This window comes from Liolophura sinensis, chromosome 13 (genome assembly GCF_032854445.1).
Source record: "Liolophura sinensis isolate JHLJ2023 chromosome 13, CUHK_Ljap_v2, whole genome shotgun sequence".
Lineage (NCBI taxonomy): Eukaryota > Metazoa > Mollusca > Polyplacophora > Chitonida > Chitonidae > Liolophura > Liolophura sinensis.
The window spans coordinates 24,299,732-24,319,427 of NC_088307.1; the positions used below are offsets into that span (position 1 = coordinate 24,299,732).

General features: G+C 41.0%; 1 protein-coding gene across 1 annotated transcript in view; it reads left to right on the forward strand.

Annotated features, from left to right (window-relative positions):
• Nucleotides 1–19,254, forward strand: part of LOC135480168 (RNA helicase Mov10l1-like) — a 31,243-nt gene extending 11,989 nt beyond the window's left edge. The window contains 13 exon segments of the mRNA XM_064759934.1: nucleotides 848–1,087; nucleotides 1,794–1,903; nucleotides 2,752–2,829; nucleotides 6,428–6,583; nucleotides 9,463–9,528; nucleotides 9,958–10,116; nucleotides 11,533–11,706; nucleotides 12,732–12,881; nucleotides 14,193–14,300; nucleotides 16,303–16,368; nucleotides 16,370–16,444; nucleotides 18,718–18,729; nucleotides 18,731–19,254. Coding sequence (XP_064616004.1) covers nucleotides 848–1,087; nucleotides 1,794–1,903; nucleotides 2,752–2,829; nucleotides 6,428–6,583; nucleotides 9,463–9,528; nucleotides 9,958–10,116; nucleotides 11,533–11,706; nucleotides 12,732–12,881; nucleotides 14,193–14,300; nucleotides 16,303–16,368; nucleotides 16,370–16,444; nucleotides 18,718–18,729; nucleotides 18,731–18,814 — 1,478 coding nt within the window. The 3' untranslated portion in view covers nucleotides 18,815–19,254.
• The last annotated feature ends 442 nt before the right edge of the window (nucleotides 19,255–19,696 follow it).

Consider the following 19,696-nt stretch of genomic DNA (forward strand, 5'->3'; position numbering starts at 1 on the left):
TGTTATTGGTGCATCTAAGTTAACCTGGATTATGTAAATGTTAGGGGTATCTCAAACAGTACAACACACTTTGGGGTCAGTCCTAGTTTGGTCACACCTAAGACTGTAAAAAAGTTGTAGCTTTCTCGTTTGGCGTTCAGCATTAAGGGGAAGTGCAATGACAGGTTGATCCATATCAGTATAATGGCTTGAGCAGGGCGGCTTACTTGCCTTCGGTAAGTCGTCTCAGTGGAGCAGCACTAGATAAAATAGCAGTGGAAATTCGTCCTGCAACAAGGAGGCACATTACATGCACTTCAATTGTTCCTGCATCGTCATATAACTGAGAAATTGTTAAGTACGACGTCAAACCCCAAGCGCTGACTCACTCAAATAGCACAACATGTACATTAAGTGTATTGTGATGAGGTTTTGCATATGTCTAGAGTGCATTGACATGAGGCAGTGTTCCTTCACTGATGCTCTGTGCGTGTATTAATTACCGTAAATTACAAAATTCAGGATTGTACTGTGTATTAGAATCATTGTTCAGGTAAATGTCAGAAGTGGTATCCTGCTCGGAGGTGTTTCCTCCATCCTGATGGTTCATTCATTTGATTGGTGTTTTACACTGTACTAAAGAATATTTCACTTAAATGACAGTGGTCAGCATTATGGTGGGAGGAAACTGGGCAGAACAAGGGGGAAACTCCTTGACCACCCGCAGGTTGCTGGAAGACCTCAGGTACGACCCGGTCACCTACATGACCAATACATGTAAAACTGACCACCATTGTGTTTGACGTTAAACAACAATCAAATGTATATTCAGCCTGAACAATGTTATAGCTTTGTGCTTCCGTTTCAGTGTTATTCCCTGAGGAAGTTGTGCCCAAGCTGCCCCAGTGGATCCCCCAGTGTCGAGAATCCGAGATGGTGATGCCTGTGAACAGGACGCCTGCACCTGGATCCCAAGGTCTCAGGAAGCTAAAATCGGGGCCCCTGGAACTGTTTAACACATGCCTCAACCAACGTCAGCAGGAGGCTGTGATTCGTATAGTGTTGGGACAGGGGCGTCCAACTCCTTACATTCTGTTTGGGCCTCCAGGTAATTTTAGCTCAGTGGAAGTTCTTCAACCTTTTCAGCCACTTCTGTGACCAATAGTTTGAAACATTCTGAGACAACTAAAAGGTGTAGAGAAATAATTTGCACAGTTTTATGAAGCTTTTATGACACAAACAAATCATTTTTTAGCCTCATTTTCGTAATGATTGTGTGCAGAAATTTCATTGAAAAAAGTGTTTTAAGGGTTGAAATTTTTGTTTTCATGGAATGTCAAACATGTTTCTCTTAGATCGATGTGGGTTCAATACCACTGTTTGTCAAATTTTTCAGGAAAGATTATTCACAAGGTCTTACTGTAGCCTTACATGAAGTTCACTCGGACTGTTTGCCTTGCAGCAATGTGACTTGTGAAAAAGTGTAACTTACATGGGCTGGTGGGTTCCTCTAGGCACTCAAGTTTCTTCCTTTCATAATATACTGCCCGAAACCGATGCTGGATTTAAGGCTTAGAACCAGTTGTTCTGTATGGTACTATTTGTTATGTCGATTCGGCCACTTCCACTAGTCCATAAGTGGAAATGGGAGGAACCCTAGTTTGTATGATCTGTACATGTCGTCTGAAATTGAGTGGTACTTTAAACATCTTGATTGTGTTGTGTTCTAATTTTTGTGTAAATGTCGCATTGAAATTTTTAGGTTGAAATGGTATCCTGAAGAACAAACTGACTATTTATATTTTTTCCTTCAGGAACGGGGAAGACTGTTACAGTTGTGGAAAGCATCCTTCAGATCTTCATGAAGGTGCCTCACAGTCGTATCATCGCTTGTACTCCTTCCAATAGTGCTGCCGATCTTCTGGTGAGCCAATCGTTCGTTGTGCTCTACTATGGTATTCATCGCTCGACATGTGTTATACAGATAGGGCCATTTAATGGATAAAACTGAAGCGTCCTGAAAAACAGGATTTTAGAAGAAAAGACAACACTTAATTTAACCTTGGTTAGTTGGGAAAAAGAGTGGAAACAGACCTAAACAGCCTAAGCCATTTCTTTTCGAGGTGCGAGGTAATACTATCAATAAATTATTAATCTGGAATTATGTGGTGCCAGTTTTCTTACTTTGAACTGTGGTTTCGATATGAATCAAACTTGTATCAACTTTGGATGGGATTTTCTTTTGAGTGCGTATATATATTTGTTTAGCCAAGTGTGATATATATTATTTTTGTATGTACAGTTCTCGTGCAGTATACCTACATGTAGATGATATGATGAGTATATATTACTGAGTTGACAATGGATGAACCATATACAAGTAGGAGCTGTAAATTATGCAGTTTTGTTCGAATGACATCAAAACATTTGATAGTGTCATATGTGGCTCTTTGTGAATGATGGGTGTTTTTTGGGTGACTTCACATAGGGTGGAATCATCAGAAAAATTCTGTTTCCTTACAATCTTAAGAATTGCCACAAAGTTTGTTATTAGTGTGTGAGTTTGTACATAAGCTTGTAATAATTTAGGAGAGAAATCCGTGTAATAGTGATAATAATATCAGCCCTTATGACTTACTATCGTTTAACCCTTCAGTTAAAATGTCAATACAAAAGCTTTTGGGTTGGAGGAGTTGTTTATAGCTCAAAACCATCTTGTGAATTACATCAAATAATGCCTCCCTGTATAAATGTGTTTATCTGCTTTTCCAGACAGAGCGATTACAGCAAAGTGAGCAGCTGACAACAGCTGACATGGTTCGTATAAACGCGCTACAGCGGACAGAAGAGGTAAGAAGAAAGGGAGGTGATTTTAAACATCACATGTTTTTATGTTGATATCTTCTGTATTCAGTACAACCTGATTTTTGGTCTGTTATCATTTTCTCACAGCTGGTGAAATTGTTGTTCTTTTCTATAGCACACCTGACAGCATTTGATCCTGTTGCCATGACGACACTAACTTGCAGGTGGTGTCCTAACCTATGTTTAATCTGTTGTCATTGTTATTGTTTCAGAGCATACCTGACAGCATTTGATCCTGTTGCCATGATGGCACTAACTAGCCGTTCGTGTCACAACGTATTTATGGCCTGTTGTCATTTTCTCACGGCTGGTGAAATTGTGATTGTTTCAGAGCATACCTGACAGCATTTGATCCTGTTGCCATGATGGCACTAACTAGCCATTCGTGTCGCAACGTATTTATGGCCTGTTGTCATTTTCTCACGGCTGGTGAAATTGTGATTGTTTCAGAGCATTCCTGACAGCATTTGATCCTGTTGCCATGATGGCACTAACTAGCCATTCGTGTCACAAGGTATTGATGGCCTGTTGTCATTTTCTCACGGCTGGTGAAATTGTGATTGTTTCAGAGCATACCTGAGAGCATTTGATCCTGTTGCCATGATGGCACTAACTAGCCATTCGTGTCGCAACGTATTTATGGCCTGTTGTCATTTTCTCACGGCTGGTGAAATTGTGATTGTTTCAGAACATACCTGACAGCATTTGATTCTGTTGCCATGATGGCACTAACTAGCCGTTCGTGTCGCAACGTATTGATGGCCTGTTGTCATTTTCTCACGGCTGGTGAAATTGTGATTGTTTCAGAGCATACCTGAGAGCATTTGATCCTGTTGCCATGATGGCACTAACTAGCCGTTCGTGTCGCAACGTATTGATGGCCTGTTGTCATTTTCTCACGGCTGGTGAAATTGTGATTGTTTCAGAGCATACCTGACAGCATTTGATCCTGTTGCCATGATGGCACTAACTAGCCGTTCGTGTCACAACGTATTTATGGCCTGTTGTCATTTTCTCACAGCTGGTGAAATTGTGATTGTTTCAGAGCATACCTGACAGCATTTGATCCTGTTGCCATGATGGCACTAACTAGCTGTTCGTGTCGCAACGTATTTATGGCCTGTTGTCATTTTCTCACGGCTGGTGAAATTGTGATTGTTTCAGAGCATACCTGACAGCATTTGATCCTGTTGCCATGATGGCACTAACTAGCCGTTCGTGTCACAACGTATTTATGGCCTGTTGTCATTTTCTCACAGCTGGTGAAATTGTGATTGTTTCAGAGCATACCTGACAGCATTTGATCCTGTTGCCATGATGGCACTAACTAGCTGTTCGTGTCGCAACGTATTTATGGCCTGTTGTCATTTTCTCACGGCTGGTGAAATTGTGATTGTTTCAGAGCATACCTGAGAGCATTTGATCCTGTTGCCATGATGGCACTAACTAGCTGTTCGTGTCGCAACGTATTTATGGCCTGTTGTCATTTTCTCACGGCTGGTGAAATTGTGATTGTTTCAGAGCATATCTGACAGCATTTGATCCTGTTGCCATGACGACACTAACTTGCAGGTGGTGTCCTAACCTACGTTTAATCTGTTGTCATTGTGATTGTTTCAGAGCATACCTGACAGCATTTGATCCTGTTGCCATGATGGCACTAACTAGCCGTTCGTGTCACAACGTATTTATGCCCTGTTGTCATTTTCTCACGGCTGTTGTCATTGTGATTGTTTCAGAGCATAGCTGACAGCATTTGATCCTGTTGCCATGAGGGCACTAACTAGCTGTTCGTGTCGCAACGTATTTATGGCCTGTTGTCATTTTCTCACGGCTGGTGAAATTGTGATTGTTTCAGAGCATACCTGACAGCATTTGATCCTGTTGCCATGATGGCACTAACTAGCCGTTCGTGTCACAACGTATTTATGGCCTGTTGTCATTTTCTCACGGCTGGTGAAATTGTGATTGTTTCAGAGCATACCTGACAGCATTTGATCCTGTTGCCATGATGGCACTAACTAGCCGTTCGTGTCGCAACGTATTTATGGCCTGTTGTCATTTTCTCACGGCTGGTGAAATTGTGATTGTTTCAGAGCATATCTGACAGCATTTGATCCTGTTGCCATGATGGCACTAACTAGCCGTTCGTGTCGCAACGTATTTATGGCCTGTTGTCATTTTCTCACGGCTGGTGAAATTGTGATTGTTTCAGAGCATACCTGACAGCATTTGATCCTGTTGCCATGACGACACTAACTTGCAGGTGGTGTCCTAACCTACGTTTAATCTGTTGTCATTGTGATTGTTTCAGAGCATACCTGACAGCATTTGATCCTGTTGCCATGATGGCACTAACTAGCCGTTCGTGTCACAACGTATTTATGGCCTGTTGTCATTTTCTCACGGCTGTTGTCATTGTGATTGTTTCAGAGCATAGCTGACAGCATTTGATCCTGTTGCCATGATGGCACTAACTAGCTGTTTGTGTCGCAACGTATTGATGGCCTGTTGTCATTTTCTCACGGCTGGTGAAATTGTGATTGTTTCAGAGCATACCTGACAGCATTTGATCCTGTTGCCATGATGGCACTAACTAGCCGTTCGTGTCACAACGTATTTATGGCCTGTTGTCATTTTCTCACGGCTGGTGAAATTGTGATTGTTTCAGAGCATACCTGACAGCATTTGATCCTGTTGCCATGATGGCACTAACTAGCCATTCGTGTCGCAATGTATTTATGGCCTGTTGTCATTTTCTCACGGCTGGTGAAATTGTGATTGTTTCAGAGCATACCTGACAGCATTTGATCCTGTTGCCATGACGACACTAACTTGCAGGTGGTGTCCTAACCTACGTTTAATCTGTTGTCATTGTGATTGTTTCAGAGCATACCTGAAAGCATTTGATCCTGTTGCCATGATGGCACTAACTAGCCGTTCGTGTCACAACGTATTTATGGCCTGTTGTCATTTTCTCACGGCTGTTGTCATTGTGATTGTTTCAGAGCATAGCTGACAGCATTTGATCCTGTTGCCATGATGGCACTAACTAGCTGTTTGTGTCACAACGTATTTATGGCCTGTTGTCATTTTCTCACGGCTGGTGAAATTGTGAGTGTTTCAGAGCATACCTGACAGCATTTGATCCTGTTGCCATGATGGCACTAACTAGCTGTTCGTGTCACAACGTATTTATGGCCTGTTGTCATTTTCTCACGGCTGGTGAAATTGTGATTGTTTCAGAGCATACCTGACAGCATTTGATCCTGTTGCCATGATGGCACTAACTAGCCGTTCGTGTCGCAACGTATTTATGGCCTGTTGTCATTTTCTCACGGCTGGTGAAATTGTGATTGTTTCAGAGCATACCTGACAGCATTTGATCCTGTTGCCATGACGACACTAACTTGCAGGTGGTGTCCTAACCTACGTTTAATCTGTTGTCATTGTGATTGTTTCAGAGCATACCTGAAAGCATTTGATCCTGTTGCCATGATGGCACTAACTAGCCGTTCGTGTCACAACGTATTTATGGCCTGTTGTCATTTTCTCACAGCTGGTGAAATTGTGATTGTTTCAGAGCATACCTGACAGCATTCGACCCTATTGTTATGATGACACAAACCTGCAGATGGTGTCGCATTACAGGATAATTGTGTGCACCTGTGCCTCCGCAGGAATGTTGTTGTCATTAGGGATCAAAGTTGGCCATTTTACTCATGTGTTTGTGGATGAGGTAAGATGAAACAGAAATTGGAAATTCACGCGAACGCTTTGTAATAAGCTGATAATGGTTAGCTTGGTTTGGCGTATTGACATATTCCCATACAAACCACATACCAGGCGTATTGACATATTCCCATACAAACCACATACCAGGCTTATTGACATATTCCCGTACAAACCACATACCAGGCGTATTGACATTCCCGTACAAACCACATACCAGGCGTATTGACATATTCCCCATACAAACCACATACCAGGCTTATTGACATATTCCCGTACAAACCACATACCAGGCGTATTGACATTCCCATACAAACCACATACCAGGCGTATTGACATTCCCGTACAAATCACCTACCACGTGTATTGACATATTCCCACACAAACCACATACAAGGCGTATTGACATATTCCCGTACAAACCACATACCGGGCGTATTGACATTCCCGTACAAATCACATACCAGGCGTATTGACATATTCCCACACAAACCACATTCAAGGCGTATTGACATATTCCCGTACAAACCACATACTGGGCGTATTGACATTCCCGTACAAATCACATACCAGGCGTATTGACATATTCCCATACAAACCACACACCAGGCGTATTGACATATTCCAATACAAACCACATACCAGGCGTATTGACATATTCCCGTGTAAACCACATACCAGGCGTATTGACATATTCCCGTACAAACCACATACCAGGCGTATTGACATATTCCCGTATAAACCAATTACCAGGTGTATTGACATATTCCCGTACAAACCACACACCAGGCTTATTGACATATTCCCGTACAAACCACATACCAGGGGTATTGACATATTCCCATACAAACCACATACCAGGCGTATTGACATATTCCCGTAGAAACCACATACCAGGCGTATTGACATATTCCCATACAAACCACATACCAGGCGTATTGACATATTCCCGTACAAACCACATACCAGGCGTATTGACATTCCCGTACAAATCACATACCAGGCATATTGACATATTCCCGTACAAACCACATACAAGACGTATTGACATATTCCCGTAGAAACCACATACCAGGCGTATTGACATATTCCCATACAAACCACATACCAGGCGTATTGACATATTCCCGTACAAACCACATACCAGGCGTATTGACATATTCCCATACAAACCACATACCAGGCGTATGACATATTCCCGTACAAATCACATACCAGGCATATTGACATATTCCAATACAAACCACACACCAGGCGTATTGACATATTCCGGTATAAACCACATACCAGGCGTATTGACATATTCCCGTACAAACGACATTGACATTGCCGTTTTCAGGCTTTACGTGTATGGCGAGGAAAATTTGCAAAATTATGCAGCTGGCACCACCAGATAGAAAAAAATATGCTCTTTTCAGCCTATAAATGCCATTTTAAAAGTTTTTTTCTCCTTTAAGCCAGTGTTTCATCTACGCTGAATGTTTTACTGTGACCTCAGCAGAGTAAATAGAGTACGTACATAACAGATGAAACTGCAGCACCTGCATGTAACTTGTTCTCCATCGCACAGCAAACGACTTACGTCCTCTCTGGTAGCAGCTGGAGAGGTGTGCCAACAATGTGTGGATGGTCGTGGGTTTTTCCCCTGGTTGCGCCCTGTTTCCTCCCACCATAATGCTGGTCGCCATGGAATATGTGAAATATTCCGGATCACATCATAAAACATCAATGAAATAAATAAATAAATCGAAAGACTTATGACATGGAAATTCCTAGAGAAAAAATCTGCCAGTGCCTCAGATATAGAGAATCAAGCAATTGAGATAAAAAAATGAGTACACTGTGGTCGCACATGATTAAGCAGGTAGCACTGTTAAATGCGAACATTTTCAGAAAATAACATTGTGTGCATTAAAAAAAGACAAATTACAAGTGTCAAAACAGTGAAGAAACTAAATAAAAGAAGCTGGAGAAGGTCAGGAAGGTGATATGCTTGTTTTCTTACACACATGGTTATTGGTTAAATCACAGACAGACAGACAGACATGTGATATTAAAAACTTGCCTGGCTGTTTCCGCTCTCGAGGTCTTGGTAGCAATAAGTGGTTTACGGCGCCCCTTGAATGAATGAATGAATGTAAGCTTGTGGTTTAACATCGAAGTTAACAATTTTTCAGTTATATGATGACGAGGAGTCATGTGGTGTATGTACATATATTGTGTCTTCTTGTGACAGGACACACCCATGCTGCTGCCACTGAAGCATCATGCTGAAGACACCTGTCATGACACCTCACCAAGTCACATTATACTGACACCGGGCGAACCAGTCCTGTTTCCTTATTGTAACCTCTGAGTGGCGAACTATAAGTGAGGCAGCAACAAGTGCTATTTTTATAATCTTTGGTTTGCCCCCTGGGTCCAATGACATTGAGGCGAACGCTCTAGCCATCAGGCCACCAAAGAGGTCCAGTGCTTGTTGACCCTTCAGGTGGTTTTACATGAAGTTAAGTGCAGATCACTGGCCTCCTACCAGTTTGGTGTGGTTTGCATTGAGCTAATTCTGCTAGTGCAGATCTCTTCTCTCAGTTATTGGTAATTGACTCTCCAAGATCATGAATTTGTACCACAGCTTAAACATGCATGACTTGGTTGTTTTCTTGCTTGTAAATCTGTCTAAACCTGGGAATGAACAAGCTTTTTTTGTAAATGTGAAAATGTGAAACATGTTTATCATCAAGCATGTTATCTACAAATGTGGATGTCCCATCCCCCCACCCCCCCCAAAAAAAAAAACACTAACTACCGTCATATAAATGAAAAATACTTGAGCGTAGTGTTAAACAGCAATCAAAGAAATAAACCAAATGAATTATTTTGTTGCAGGCAGGCCAGGCCACCGAGCCAGAGTGTTTAATTCCCATTTCTCTGATTGGTCAGTCAGATGGACAGGTAAAAACTCTTACTTGCAGCATTTTAAAGCCTCATGGTGTGAACTGTAACCAGGAATAAAGAGCGTTTTAATTCCCCAACATTGCGTGTAGTTGTAATTATCACATCTTATGTGTAACAAGCTTTTACCTGCATTTCAGTGGCAAAATCTTCTACCACAGCTGTAGAAAAATGTGACTTAGTAAGTGATTTGAATGTCCATGTTTATGTAGTACCCTGAACGTCATCAGAGGTGGGATGACATGAGCAAGGTTCCATGGTTGATGCACAGTGTTCATATTAATTACCATAAATTACAAAATTCATGATTCAATTTATTGTGTATTAGAATAATTGTTGAAGTATTAAATGTGCGGGGTTGTATCTCAGAAAGTACTGCATGCATTATAGCCTTGCTACCAAATTTAATTTCCTCTTATTATGTTACAGATTGTGCTGGCGGGTGACCCTCATCAGCTTGGTCCAGTCTTGGCCTCAAAGTTTGCTAAATCCCATGGACTGGAGCTCTCTCTTCTAGAGAGGCTCACCCTCATGCCAGTCTACCGTCGAGATGTGTCCAGATTTCAGCACGGCTACAACCCACTTCTGGTATTAATTGTGTTAAAATTTAAATGAATTATTCCTATTATGCTGTACAGTTCCCGTCCAGCTAGTGCATGTCCGATCCAGTTATTGCTGTTCCAATGCTGCCATTGCTGTTTCATATCAGTTGTATCTGTTCCAGTTCAGCTATATATTGCTGTTACAGTTTAGCTTGAACTGTTCCAATGCAGCAATTGCTGTTCCATGTCAGCTGTATCTGTTCCAGTTCAGCTATATATTGCTGTTTCAGTTTAGCTTGAACTGTTCCAATGCAGCTATTGCTGTTCCAGTTCAGGTTGAGCTGTTTGAATGCAGACATTGCTGTTCCAGTGCTGCTATTGCTGTTCCATGTCAGCTTCAGCTTTTCTTATCCAGCTATATATTGCTGTTTCAGTTTAGCTTGAACTGTTCCAATGCAGCTATTGTTGTTCCAGTTCAGGTTGAGCTGTTTGAATGCAGACATTGCTGTTCCAGTGCTGCTATTGCTGTTCCATGTCAGCTTCAGCTTTTCCAGTTCAGCTATATATTGCTGTTTCAGTTTAACTTGAACTGTTCCAATGCAGCTATTGCTGTTCCAGTTCAGGTTGAGCTGTTTGAATGCCGACATTGCTGTTCCAGTGCTGCTAGTGCTGTTCCATGTCAGCTTCACCTTTTCCAATTCAGCTATATATTGCTGTTCCAGTTTAGCTTGAACTGTTCCAATGCAGCTATTGCTGTTCCAGTTCAGGTTGAGCTGTTTGAATGCCGACATTGCTGTTCCAGTGCCGCTATTGCTGTTCCATGTCAGCTTCAGCTTTTCCAGTTCAGCTATATATTGCTGTTCCAGTTTAGCTTGATAGCTGCACTGTTCCAGTGCAGCTATTGCTATATGTGATCCATTTCAGCTATATATTGCTGTGCCAGTTCATTTTAAGCTGTTCCAGTTCAGCTTGAGCTGTTCGAATGCAGATATTGCTGTTCTAGTTCAGCTTGAGCTGTTCCCATGCAGATAATGCTGTCCCAGTGCAGCTTTAGCTGTTCCAATGCAGATAATGCTGTCCAAGTGCTGCTTCAGCTGTTCCAGTGCAGCTAGTACAGAGGTATACCCATGGCACTCTGGCTTCCTATACACATAAACAAAATTGCTGTCATGTAAGGGAGAAATTTAGGAGTGTGCTTGCAAAGATCAATGAGATGAATAAGTGAGTAAATAAAAAAAATAATTGACTAAAGTTTTGCAGTCAGTAATGTAGAACATTATAAATTGTATACAATATTGTTATTAAATTCTGTCTGTGGTATGAAAATGCACACAGCCAAGTTGAACACATTGTAATGCTCGTGCGTGTAATAATTGTGTATTTGTTTGATACGAGTGGGGGAATTCTGGGGAATGCTTGTAATGCAATACAAGCTGGTATTTTTGTGACATTGATGTTTCAGGTGACGAAGCTCGTTGACAACTACCGTTCGCATGAATCTCTGCTGCGTCTGCCCTCACGTCTGTTCTATCATGACGAACTTTGTGTCAAGGCTGACCCTGAACTAACTCACAGCTTCACTGATTGGTCGAATCTCCCCATGAAAGGCTGTCCTCTCATTTTCCACGGTGTTCGGGTAAGTAGTGAAACGCAGTGTGATATGTTGGAGATAGCCTATTCGAGATAGGCTCATGTATAAATGGCATTATCTGTAGAACCAATCACACGAGATGAATTGTTGAGATGTGTATAGCAGCTCGAAGTCATCAGGGAAAGAAAACAGCCAATTCTGATTTCACTGAAATTATGATCTAGTTGATATTATAGCTACAGAAAGCAAGCAAGTTAAGAATGTTGTTTTCTGCCCCACTTATGAATGGATTGGCCGGTTGCTGTTTGTTTTTTTGTTTGTAGCATAGACTTATGAGCATTTACTGTACTGTATTTGGCTTAAAGATTAGCCTTTCTCAGGTGATTCTGGTTGATTCATCCACCTTATTGGGCTTCTTATGAGTTAATTTGTGACCAATGATTAATTTCTTATCTGAGAAACTTAAATTTTTGATTTTCAGTGTACCATGTGAGCACATTTGAACCACAAAGTGTATTAACCTAGCATGTTTTTTCGATGATCCCCGTAATGAGAGGATATTGTACAGAAGTGGTGTTAGGGAGGGGCTGAGGCATATGTGTTCTGTAAATTCTAGCTCAGCATCTAGTTTCACTGCAGGGACCTCAGTGGCCAAGGTGGTTAGTGCCCCAGCATGGCGCAATGACGCAGCCTCTCATCAATGTGGTCACTGTTAGTTCAAGTCCAATTCATGCTGGCTTCCTCTACGGCGATATGTGGAAAGTCTGACAGCACCCTGTGGATGGTCGTGGGTTTCTCCCGGGCTCTGTCTGGTTTTCTCCCACCATAATGCTGGTCATGGCGGTATAAGTGAAATATTCTTGAGTACAGCATGAAAACACCAATGAAATAAATAAATTAAGTTTCAGTGCAGGGTGGCAGGTTGGTCAGAACTGTATTAAAAATTAAGACAGGTTTACGTCTTAATACCAGCCTTAGTGAAATATAAAACTTATCCCAGACTAAAGGTTATATCAGGTCCTAATACACTTTTGAACCACTGGACTCGTCCGATGTTTTTCGTGTTTTAGGGAGAAGACATGAGAGATGGGAACAGCCCATCGTGGTTCAACCCCGCAGAGACTGTTCAGGTGATTCAGTATGTTCAGATGTTGTTACATGAAGAACCGCACAGGATAGCCCCTGAGGAGATTGGCATCATCACAGCTTACAGAAAACAGGTGAGGTGGGGCAGTCATAGCTGTGTAGGTATGTATTTTACTGGTGGTTTACAGGATTTCACTTATGGACAGGATGGGGCACTGTCTTGGCTACATATGTACATGTATGTATTTTACTGGTGGTTTACAGGATTTCACTTATAGACAGGATGGAGCACTGTCTTGGCTACATATGTACATGTATGTATTTTACTGGTGTTTTACAGGATTTCACTTATAGACAGGATGGGGCACTGTCTTGGCTACATATGTACATGTATGTATTTTACTGGTGTTTTACAGGATTTCACTTATAGACAGGATGGAGCACTGTCATGGCTACGTATGTACATGTATGTATTTTACTGGTGTTTTACAGGATTTCACTTATGGACAGGATGGGGCACTGTCTTGGCTACATATGTACATGTATGTATTTTACTGGTGATTTACAGGATTTCACTTATGGACAGGATGGGGCACTGTCTTGGCTACATATGTACATGTATGTATTTTACTGGTGGTTTACAGGATTTCACTTATGGACAGGATGGGGCACTGTCTTGGCTACATATGTACATGTATGTATTTTACTGCTGTTTTACAGGATTTCACTTATAGACAGGATGGGGCACTGTCCTTGGCTACATATGTACATGTATGTATTTTACTGGTGGTTTACAGGATTTCACTTATAGACAGGATGGGGCACTGTCTTGGCTACATATGTACATGTATGTATTTTACTGGTGGTTTACAGGATTTCACTTATGGACAGGATGGGGCACTGTCTTGGCTACATATGTACATGTATGTATTTTACTGGTGGTTTACAGGATTTCACTTATGGACAGGATGGGGCACTGTCTTGGCTACATATGTACATGTATGTATTTTACTGGTGTTTTACAAGATTTCACTTACTGACAGGATGGAGCACTGTCATGGCTATGTATGTACATGTATGTATTTTACCGGCGTTTTACAAGATTTCCCTCACTGACAGGGTGGAACACTGTCATGGCTATGTATGTACATGTATGTATTTTACTGGTGTTTTACAAGATTTCACTCACTGACAGGGTGAAACACTGTCATGGCTATGTATGTACATGTATGTATTTTACTGGTGTTTTACAAGATTTCACTCTCTGACAGGGTGAAACACTGTCATGGCTACGTATGTACATGTATGTATTTTACTGGTGTTTTACAAGATTTCACTCTCTGACAGGGTGGGGCACTGTCATGGCTATGTAAGTACATAGGTAATCTGTAGCTAAATTTTCCCTTTTACATCATTAGTCATGCAGTTGTTATATTCTTTCTCAGGTGGAGAAAATTCGTCTTTTGATGGAAAAGTTGGGAATCCCGAAAATAAAAGTTGGTTCAGTGGAAGAGTTTCAAGGTCAGGAGAGGAAAGCTGTAATCATTTCCACGGTAGGTCAAGATTAGATGGCCCTTAGAAGAAAAGACGACAAATAATGTAACCTTACTTACATATATTTCGGAAGGGGGCTGGTGTGGAGACAGACCTAAAGTTCCGTGGCCATTTCTTGTTGTTGTTGACATGCTTGGTAACGCCTTTGATCAACTTTTAATCTGGAATTCTCACAAACATGGCTAAATTGCAAAATACTGATCTACCAAAAAGGCTTCTTTGCAAGTTATAGCAATAATTCACACCCATTTGATCAAATTATTATCATGTCAGCTCAGTTGATTTTCCTAGTGGTCATGATTTTATTTACTTTTAACTGCAATATCTTGACTATGCAGCATGTTTGTTAAACTACAAATGAGATGCTGGGTGTGGTGGGTTTCTGGTGTCTTTGGCGTGATTTCCAGTGAGGCAGCATTGGGTCCAGCCTGCCATAGGCAAGTGTCATGATTCATGTATAAGTAAAGTAATGTTGAAATCAATGACATAACGTCACAAGAGAGCGAGATAAACAAAACAAAATACCTGTGGCCTTCATTAAAAATCAAATACCGCTTTATGTTTCCCATGGCATAAACACAATTTGGTGGAGCTTTAGTTGAATAATGGGAATGTTCAGTACCTTCCTCAACCCTTTCACATATAAAAGTGCAACTTTCTGTACAATTTATGCACATTTTTAATTTGATTTTGGAGTCAATTGATTGGCCAGTGTCAAGGGCTTTAGAAAAAGTATAATTTTATCAGTCAGTATAGAATAACACCTTCAGAATGTGCGTGAATAAACATGTTGCAAACATGGAAAAGGGTTGAAGAAATACAGTGACTCAGTTAATCACTCAGGTCAAAGAGATTTGAATGTTGAAATATTATCCAGAAGAAATGAACTCAAGTCTGAAAGTTCATCTTGATGCGGTGGTTATATATTTTGGAATTTTTGTTGGAAATTGCAATATATCAGGAAAACTCAAAGTAAACTGACAGAAAAATATATATTTGTGTCTGGTTTTAATTTCCAATTCCATGAGGTGCCGCTAACCTGAAACAAGACCTCAAGGAGTAATTGTTAGGCAATGTCTACAATGTTACAATGTATCAGTATCTGCTATAACATTGTCCAGTCTTTAAAGTTAGCTGGGAAAAGAACATAATAAATAATATAATAAGAAATAAAATGGCATCTGGGTCCTACTTCCTGGCTTTTGGAGGTCCCCATTTTCATGCCACGTATCATGAAGGTTTACATGTACAGGGGGTCCTCCGACCACAATGCTAAAAAAATAAACAAACAGGTGCAGGGAGTGTATACAGTCCCATAGAGATCTTCTCGTGTCCAGCAACCTGTGGATGGTTGTGGGTTTGTGCTGACCACCGTCATGTAAATGAGATGTTCTGGAGTACAACGTAAAACACCGATCAGATAAATAAAAATCAAGTAAATCTTGTCATTGTTCTGCCAGTACTTTGGAAACTGTTCAATTTTCTGGTACAGCTAAACTAAAAGTTACACATACATACATGTAATGGGCCTCCGTGGCTCAGTCGGTTACCGTGCTAGCGCAGCGTAATGACCCAAGAGTCTCTCACCAATGCAGTTGCTGTGAGTTCAGCTCATGCTGGCCTCCTCTCCAGCCGTACGTGGGAAGCTGTTCCAGAAACCTTTGGATGGTTGTGGTTTTCCCCTGGGCTCTGCCCGGTTCCTCCCACCATAATGCCGGCCATAATATTCTTGAGTACTACTGCATAAAACAGAAATCAAATATATAAATAAATAAATACATACATGAAATGATATTACATATGAATGCACAGATTGAGGTAATCTGAATGATAGAACTAACATGCCAAACAAGAAAAAATATTTTGTATTTCGCTTATATATTGCTTTATAAAGAAAGCAGCATACGTCAAGGAGAAAACCTGCTTCAGAACATGATATTTTACTCTGGTCCTTCTGGTGTTAACCATTCTCGTCATAATATTTTCTTGTTTCTCTTGCAGGTTAGATCGACCGAAAACTTGTTGCGTTTTGACGTGCGTCATAATCTAGGTTTCCTGTCCAATCCAAAAGAGGTTTAATGTTTCTATCACAAGAGCCCAGGCCCTTCTCATTGTTATTGGCAACCCATTTGTCCTCTCTCAGGTACGACTTGCTTTGGCAACCCATTTGTCCTCTCTCAGGTACGACTTGCTTGGCAACTCATTTGTCCTTTCTCAGGTACGACTCGCTTTGGCAACCCATTTGTCCTCTCTCAGGTACGACTTGCTTTGGCAACCCATTTGTCCTCTCTCAGGTACGACTCGCTTGGCAACCCATTTTGTCTTTTCTCAGGTACAACTTGCTTTGGCAACCCATTTGTCCTTCCTCAGGTACGACTTGCTTTGGCAACCCATTTGTCTTCCTCAGGTACGACTCGCTTTGGCAACCCATTTGTCCTCTCTCAGGTACGACTCGCTTTGACAACCCATTTGTCCTCTCTCAGGTACGAACTCGCTTTGACAACCCATTTGTCCTCTCTCAGGTACGACTTGCTTTGGCAACCCATTTGTCCTCTCTCAGGTACGACTTGCTTTGACAACCCATTTGTCCTCTCTCAGGTACGACTTGCTTTGGCAACCCATTTGTCCTCTCTCAGGTACGACTCACTTTGGCAACCCATTTGTCCTTTCTCAGGTACGACTCGCTTTGGCAACCCATTTGTCCTCTCTCGGGTATGACTTGCTCTAGCAACCCATTTGTCCTTTCTTAGGTACGACTCGCTTTAGATCTGAGGTCTGTTTCATTCAGAGATACAGATCTGCACACTTACCTGGATCTTTGTCTTTTGGAGTGCGCAATATATCCATATGTCAGAGATGTACGTTACGAAAACATGTTTCCTTTCCATTCTACCTTCTGTTGCTAAATCTGTTTGGTTGTATCCTAGCAGTTGCAAATATCTTGGATAGGGTTAATTTTCAAAATTTACATGGAGGAAATTTCAGATGTTTTCCTGGAATGCTTTTTCACTGTTTGTTGCTTTCATAGAGCAGAATTCAAAAGCTGCTCACTCTCCCCGCTCTGATTGGGTGGATCCAGAGAGCAAATGGCCCTGTGTTGACCAATCAACTGCGGAGATTGTTTTGGATTTTGTGCCTTGGTATGTTCAAATGTGACCAATTTTTTCTACACTAGAAAAAGAAGAACGCATATATAAAGACTATCGCTTGACTGTCGTTCACAAAACTCACATGTATACCACACATACAATGTACAGTTTGTCATGAGAAAGTTTGAAGTTGTTACTCATAACAAATTATTCTCATGTTTAAGGTTTTGTGGACTTAAAGCAAGATCTACCTGTGCATTGTGCTTGTATTAAAACGGCATTTAATTGTTTCATCTTCATCTTAAATGCCAAGGGATTTTGAATGCATTGTACATTGTTTTCCTGATGTGTCGTGCTTGTGCTTTGCCACATGTGATGTGAATTCCTTGTACTTTCCCAGATATATGTATATCTTGCTTGTGTTTTCCCACTGACATGCACATGTATATCTTGCTTGTACATTCCCAGATATCTGTGTATCTTGCTTGTACTTTCCCAGATGCATGTAAATCTTGCTTGTACTATCTTGCTTTTTTAGTTATGTTGGAAGCAAAAACTACGGGAATAGGAATGAATACTTTGAGCCATCCGGAAAGAGTAGATTAAACATTTAAAGGAGAAGAAAACTTGACACTACAAACAAAAGACACTATAGGCTGAAAAGAGAACATTTTTTTCTATCTGGCGGTGCCTGCTGAATAATTTTGCCATTTTTCCTCGCCATACAGGTGAAGCCTGAAAACGGCAAAACTGGCATAAATCCATCGCGTCCACCATCTTTGACACCCTGTGTTTTATGCTGGGGGTGTGTCAGTCAATGAGAGTCGTTAAAACTGCCGGCTTGTTCGCGTAAACTCAGAACCTACCTCCAACATTCCGGTTTCCCGATTGTCAAGCGGAAAAAGAACTGTACTCTTCGCTACTTCTGGGAAGAAGAGCTCTACAGGAAATGTACGAACTGCACTTCGGCGGTTTCCGACGACAATTCTCCTCCTAACACTGAAGACTTCAGGACTTGTTCTTAAGCAAAATGGAGTCGCCCACACTGGATTATGGCGCTGACTTTATATGTAATTTATCAACTTGAGGTACATGTTAGAATTTTTTTATGGTATGCACCTGCGAGGAAATGCGTACTCTTTCAATGGTATTTGTTATTTGATATTTACATTTTCTTCTCCTTAAAACACTGAATCTAGTCTACGGGATATATATTTAAACAATTTCTTATGTTGCGACGTTCACCAAAGTGTCAACCTGGCGACAGTTTAAAAAACTAATGGAATTATGATATTAATTAAATCACCCTTTCTGTATGTTAACACAGGACCCATATTGGCGAGCCTCTGATTGGCTACAGCGTGGAGTCCGGGGCATATACAGGCTGTGATCCTCCAGATGATCACAACAACAACAACAACTAGAATGGTGATCAGGAACAGAGGTCATGGACAAAAACAGGGACATTGCCAATACCTTCCTGTAATGACATGAATATGGAATTTTCTACGTGCCACATTTATGATACTACAGTGACATCACTTTGGGATATGATGTCATTGCTTTACAGCATGGTGTCGCGTGAATCGGTGTGTTTTAAAATGGGCCTGTAGCCTATATACAATATTTAATGTTATTCTTAATTAGTGGCTAATTTTCTGAAATAATTATTTAGAGGGATTGCAAGGTAAGTAGGGAAAGTAAAGTTCTGTTCATTGGATAATTTTCAGGACTGTTTATATGTACCCTGTGTTAAAATTAAGTGATAATAACCCACCATGGCGTGAGGCAACGATGTCATACCACAGAGAGACATCACTATGACAACATAGCGTCACAAGTCAAATTCTCATATTAACTCATCAGTGCCCAGGTTTCTGTTTTTGTTTTTCTTCAGAACAAGACATACTTTTTGGACTAATGGTTTAAAGGATGGTTGAATTGATGTGGATTGTCTGATTAATGGAGATAGGATTTCATGGGTTAAAGCCTTCAGCCTTGGGCGATGCTAGATTAAATCTAGTTTATCTTCCACAACAGCCAATCGGTGATGTCATTGTTCAAATCGCTTTTAACTTTGTTTTGGTAGATTTATTCCCTTGAAACCAGAGTGCCTAATATATTTACCCTTGGCAAGTTTCTGTTCATGTGACATATACCGTAATTCCTCAATTTTGTCTTTGCATGTGAAACAGCAAATTTCAGTGCAATTTATGCACATTTTTATTTTGAGTTTGGAGACAAAACTACATTGGTTGGATTGTCCCAATTTTATAGCTTCACAAAAAGTATGATTTTATCAGTCT